The 5838-nt window shown below is 29.1% G+C and overlaps 2 protein-coding genes across 3 annotated transcripts; both read left to right on the forward strand.

The window, feature by feature from the left end:
* The first annotated feature begins 1020 nt into the window (after nucleotides 1-1020).
* Nucleotides 1021-2216, forward strand: ND-ACP (NADH dehydrogenase (ubiquinone) acyl carrier protein). The gene is made up of 3 exons (XM_011496280.1): nucleotides 1021-1221; nucleotides 1537-1662; nucleotides 2002-2216. Exons 1-3 carry the CDS (start codon nucleotides 1072-1074, stop codon nucleotides 2179-2181), a joined length of 456 nt encoding a protein of 151 aa, XP_011494582.1. The 5' UTR covers nucleotides 1021-1071; the 3' UTR covers nucleotides 2182-2216.
* A 556-nt stretch (nucleotides 2217-2772) lies between these two features.
* On the forward strand, nucleotides 2773-4539 carry rnh1 (ribonuclease H1). 2 transcript variants are annotated; one of them, XM_011496282.1, is made up of 6 exons: nucleotides 2773-2939; nucleotides 3018-3261; nucleotides 3335-3462; nucleotides 3899-4163; nucleotides 4237-4358; nucleotides 4458-4539. In XM_011496282.1, the coding sequence occupies exons 1-5, from the start codon at nucleotides 2818-2820 to the stop codon at nucleotides 4324-4326; spliced, it is 849 nt and encodes a 282-aa protein (XP_011494584.1). In that variant the 5' UTR covers nucleotides 2773-2817; the 3' UTR covers nucleotides 4327-4358; nucleotides 4458-4539. The 2 variants fall into 2 exon arrangements, with proteins under 2 accessions (XP_011494584.1, XP_011494583.1); XM_011496281.1 differs by lacking the exon at nucleotides 4458-4539 and having other exon boundaries at nucleotides 4237-4395.
* The last annotated feature ends 1299 nt before the right edge of the window (nucleotides 4540-5838 follow it).

Here is a 5838-nt window from a genome sequence, read left to right on the forward strand (position 1 = left end):
AAGAGGGTTCTTCCAACGACTTTTTAAAAGTAAGAACTCAACATCATCATACTTGTAATACTGTTAGTCAATTAGTAAATAATTTGTGTTGTCGATTTCAGGTGAGCAAAATTCAAGGAACTAGACCATATTTACCGGAGGAATATATTTTTGGCAGATGTTTATCAACAAAAATTGATACGTATAGCTACGGTATAGTTCTATTTGAATTAGCAACTGGTTTATCCGCTTACGATAAATCAAGACCTACAAATAAGCGTTTAAAAGAATATATAGATAATTTTGGCGATAATTTTCCAGTTCATAATTAATTTTTTGTAATCAAAGTTTATACTTACACAATGTTACATACATTTTTTTTAGATGACAATTCAACAATATTTATAAACAATAGACAATGTATATAAGAGGAGTTTAATTGGTTAAAAATAAATTATTTGCAATAATAATAATTGTTTAAGTTAATGAACATGAAGAATCTGTCGTATCGCTTTTCCTTCTTATCCTACATTAAGTTTTTATGTGTTATATATATATATATATATATATATATATATATATACACATTGTATTTAAAAAATGACGAATAGAATTTTTATCAAGAAACTGCACCCCTAAATTAACGATGAAATTAATAATTCATTGATTTGTTTATTAAAATAACTCAATCTATAGGTTAATAAAACGTCTTTTTTTTTTATTAAGATGCGTAGGTATATGAAGTGATTGGAATATACCGTTTTCCTTTTTCTTCAGCATACAACAAAGGCATATATTTATTTATCATTATAACAAAAATTACATTACGAATGAAAAAATTAAATTTTCAATAATATGTATAATAATAATGATAACTACGGCTACCGCAAGTTATGTATATAATCGTCACATAGTCACATTATCTAATTCCTACAATAGAAATTTATAATTCATTGGATATTATATTAGATAAATGTGTCGAAAGATTTTGTTGTAAATTACACTTGGGCTACCAAAGGTTCAAGCTCTTTTTAACTTTTTAACTCATAGTTCAATTGTTGGTGGCACTAGCGCAATCCCCACTTTTGAAAAATGGCGTCGATTGCGGTTGATCGAATTTTATTACGAAGTGTTTGTTTATTAAAAAATATAAATCGTTTATCTCTATGCAGATCAGCGGTAATCGGACAGTTCGATCATAGATTGATCCATGCAATTACACGAACACCAGTGTTTAGTCAGGTAATGTTGCCTGTACTTGGAGAAGTTCTGTTTCATGCATTTATCATAGTTATACTGACAATTCTTATGTAACTTAAACATTTAAATGAGCCGTATCCTTGGCTTTTCAATTGATAAACGACAAAGTTTTTTAATTTACACGTTAAATACTTCATATCGTCGTATAATATTACTCGCATGCTGAATTTTGTAAATGAGTTTCTAGATTATCATTTGTCTAAAGCTCGCACGTGTTTATTTAAGTTAAATAAATTAAAGAAAGCACTTATATATGTATAATGTATACTTTCGTTTCATATATGTTGTATATTTCAGAATTTGTTAGATCTCGAGGTCAAAGAGGTACGGCATTACAGTTCAGAGGCACCACTTACAATAAACTTTATTGAAGACAGAGTTCTGTTGGTCCTGAAACTTTATGACAAAATAGATAATGCAAAGGTGTGTAAATCTCCTGTGAACTAAGGTCCTACAAATATGGCAAATAATATTTTAATATTTAATGAATCGATAATGTAATAAACACGTAATGTTATTAACACCAGTATAAGTCATATTTCTATATAGATCTAACGTTTAATTTACATTAAATACTTGCGCACATAATATATGCCCGTATTTAAAATTATCATCAAAATACGTGCAACTTTAAAATTAAATTTATGTGAAAGTAAATTTTTAATGTTTAGAAAGAAATGTATGGAAGAAGATGTTTGGTCACTGCTATATTAGCACCGTTTGATTTTTATATATAAAGTTTATCTTATTAATTGTTTACAGCTTACATTGAAGTCCCATTTCATAACAGACTGTGGCTTAGATTCTTTAGATCATGTAGAAATTATTATGGCAATAGAGGATGAATTCGGTTTTGAGATACCAGATACAGATGCAGAAAGACTTTTAACTCCATCAAATATAGTAGAATATATTGCAAATAAGAAGGATGTTTATTCTTAATACTATTCACTTATTAAGTAAAACTTAATCAATCACCGTTTATTTAATTATTGTAATAATTTCAAAAATAAATGTATATTTCATTGTAATTGTTCTTGTTTATCTTTCATAATAAAAAGGCCAATAGTTAAATTGTTTTTTTTTTATTAATCAACCTAAATTTATACAATAAACAGACACAGTATTTTTTATTCTAATTATTGCTATTATATTAGTTATGTCGGAATTGATAATATTCATATGCCTTTAATTGTCCACTGTCAAACGATAATAGTTGCCGTAAATTAACAATGTTAAGTATATATTTTATAAGTAAAAACAAATAAAATAAGTCTCACAATCTAAAGTAACTTAATGACTCTTGCTGCAAAATTGTATTATTGTACAAGTTATTTGGGACTATAAATTAGGATTTTATGGAGGACTTACATATAGCTTAGTATAGTTTATCCTATATATATTGCAAACATAACCTAACATGCGAAGCTCTTCACAGTTCTCATTAGTAGCAAAGTACAAACAATCTACTGCATAAAATAAACATAAATTTTAATTACCCGTGACAAGAATAAAATATGTAAAACGAAATATCATATAATAGATAAAGAAAATATAGGCAAAAGCGAATCTTACTGAATGAATGATATATTTTTGCCCATATGTTTTCTACAATTGAGAAAGTTTTCATTTTTAATTAGAAATATAATGAATTTCTATGCTGTGGCAAAGGGACGAAATCCAGGAATCTATGGAACATGGTTAATTAATTTATTATATACGTAATTAAGATTTCAGTAATATTGAGTAGTCTTTTAACAAGTCTTTTAACCGTTTAGGAACGAATGCAAGACCCAAGTACATAAATTTCCTGGCCCCTTATTTAAAAAATTCAACTCCAAAATTGAGGCAGAGAATTTCATAAAAAATCACTCTAATTCATTTGCCGGAACGTCATTGAAAGCAAAGAGGAAGAGTATATCGACATCAGCAAAAAAATTGGATACTTTGAGATGTAAAAGATTATTATCGCACACAAAAGAAAGTACTAGGAAGTACGAGAATACAAGCGAATCGTTAAAGGTAAAGTCTTAACTATTTATAGTCGTTTAATTTTTTATTTGAAAATTTAATACAACAAAGATTTTATTTTTAGAGTGATAATAACTTTATTGTAGATGAAAATGGTTATACAGAAGTTTATACCGATGGCTCTTGCACATCGAATGGTAAAGGCAATGCTAAAGCAGGCGTTGGAATTTGGTTTTCTGACAATAATTCATTGTAAATTATATTTTTAATTATTTAGATATTGTTTAATATGAAATATAAATTTGGTCTTGATTCGTCCAATCGATAATTCATTATTACTTTGACTATTAAAAATTCATTATAATCGTTATTGTTGCTGCTATGAGCGATTTACTGGCAGTGCTATAAAATTACTGCTTCACTATATTTCTAAAGGCAATCTGGCAATTTAGGAAAGGATAGGTTTCTTTTTAGTGGTATAGAATGGTGTTATTAGCAAATTCTTGGAGAGTTTTATCCATAATGTTCTAGCAAAAGAAATTGCATATATTTTTCAGTGTCTATGAGACGAGAGATAAATTGAAAATTGTTAAGATAATAAATTCAAGATCAAAGTGTTTTAAATATATATTTTTATCCATTTATTAGCTTTATTAATGATTATTTATGGGTAATAATTTGTATTTAGTAACGTATCTCAACCTGTGACGGGACGTGCAACAAATAATATGGCTGAAATTCAAGCCGTGACCATAGCGGCGCAACAAGCTCATAGAGCCGGTATTGTGAAACTCAAAATTATCACAGATTCAAAGTTTCTTATATCTTGTATTACAAATTGGATGCCTAAATGGAAAAGAACCGGATGGAAGACTTCCAACGGTAAGGATGTAATTAACAAATTAGAACTAATTGAAATGGAAAAGGCACTATTGCCCTTGACGGTGACGTGGGTACGTACAATTTAATACACGTGCGCACGAAAATGCACAAAAATACACTTAAACGTAACTAAACGATTTTTAGAATCACGTTAGGGGTCATATTGGAGTTCATGGGAACGAAATGGCTGATATGTTGGCGAGAAATGGGGGCGAACGTTATAGACAAACATAACTGTTATTAACTTAATTTATTTAATATCCGAGGTATTGTATTATTGTCGTGTAATCGTCCAATACAAATAATTATGCGAATGAATTGAATTTTTAATAAATTCTTAGTCCTTTAATATTCTTATCCTACAGGTTTTGTTTTCAAAGTACTCGATATCCGCTTCCTTTGTTGTGGTAATGGAGATATTTGCCTAAGTAATACATAAATATCCTCTGGAGAAACTTGAAGTGATAATAATTCGATCAAAATTCTATAAAATTGTATATATAAAATGTTTTAATAGAGGTGAAATATTTAAAGAGGTTATGTTGTGAAAAAAAAAAATAAATTTACTTAAAAACCCCAGGAACGGCATGTACTCCTGCTAACTCGGCCAAAATCATTAGTTCGGTCAAATTTTGCTGAGAATACGACATCTTGGCGTAACATATAAATATTTACAACAGTAATAGAAAAGAATATTGAATTGGCAAATTAATGTACTATTTGTGTACAAAAATACGAATCAGCTGTTTGCAAGTTACAAGGCTATAAACGCCATCTGTATTTAATGGTGAGAAAAAGAAACAACAACAACAACAACAACGAGAAATTTCGAGCCACGTATTACTTCAACACGCGTACTGCTCTACAATGCAAAAATTTTTTGATAAATATTAATATTAATATTAATTTGATAATTTTAATAAATATTCAAAGCCTTGTTTATACAATTTCGTACGTGAACAAACAATGTAAGGAATTAATAATAAAACAATGTATACACGATTAAAAACTTTATTTTGGTTTGCTTCATAAATGGGAAAAATATATGTAATGTTGTGTGTACCTGTAGGAACTTTGGACTACAGATTATGTCTGGGACAATTGTCGATGAGATAATCTAGCATCGATGACGTAGTCTGCTTTTTTTCTTTTTCTTTGTTTTTCCTTTCTCAAACGTCAGCAACGCGCAATCATCAACAATGTTAGAAAAGGTCCTTAAAGTCTAAGCTAAGGCTAATGCTTTGATAAACCTAAAGTAAGTTTTACGTTGGTAACAAATATGGTATAAAATAGCTGTTTGGTACAAGTGCATGTCCTTGCACGCATTACAAACTTAAATGTATAATGAGCGATTGTATACGTCATAAATGAATTTTGAAAAGGTGTGTCGGAGCGATACGAAGTAATATACTCGATGAGACAGGTGTGTGTTTTATAATGTTAGATTATAGCCTTTACAATTCAGCGACTGCGCGTTGAAATTTGCTCTTATTATCGTAATGTTACAAAATCGCTTGTAGACAACGCTAAAAGTACATTATTCATTGGAGATATAATTGGATTTCATTGGATAGAGACAGAGACAGAGAGAGAGAGAGAGAGAGAGAGAGAGAGAGAGAGAGAGAGAGAGAGAGAGAAAGATTACAATAATGTAAATTAAATTAAGTTTATTATTTTCTTGCACTTTCATTAATTAAAAACAAAAAAAAAAAAATGACGACGCCGATAAAAAAAAGAAGGGGGGGG

The sequence above is a fragment of the Ceratosolen solmsi genome, unplaced genomic scaffold (assembly GCF_000503995.2).
Source record: "Ceratosolen solmsi marchali unplaced genomic scaffold, CerSol_1.0 scaffold29, whole genome shotgun sequence".
Lineage (NCBI taxonomy): Eukaryota > Metazoa > Arthropoda > Insecta > Hymenoptera > Agaonidae > Ceratosolen > Ceratosolen solmsi.

Bases quoted from the DNA above. Each gene is read 5' to 3' on its own strand.
- rnh1 (XM_011496282.1), top strand. From the start codon at position 2,818: ATGAATGATATATTTTTGCCCATATGTTTTCTACAATTGAGAAAGTTT. The intron at 3,262-3,334 runs GTAAAGTCTTAA...TTTTATTTTTAG, and splicing joins ATACAAGCGAATCGTTAAAG to AGTGATAATAACTTTATTGT. The intron at 3,463-3,898 runs GTAAATTATATT...ATTTGTATTTAG, and splicing joins TTTTCTGACAATAATTCATT to TAACGTATCTCAACCTGTGA.
- ND-ACP (XM_011496280.1), top strand. From the start codon at position 1,072: ATGGCGTCGATTGCGGTTGATCGAATTTTATTACGAAGTGTTTGTTTA. The intron at 1,222-1,536 runs GTAATGTTGCCT...TGTATATTTCAG, and splicing joins GAACACCAGTGTTTAGTCAG to AATTTGTTAGATCTCGAGGT. The intron at 1,663-2,001 runs GTGTGTAAATCT...AATTGTTTACAG, and splicing joins ACAAAATAGATAATGCAAAG to CTTACATTGAAGTCCCATTT.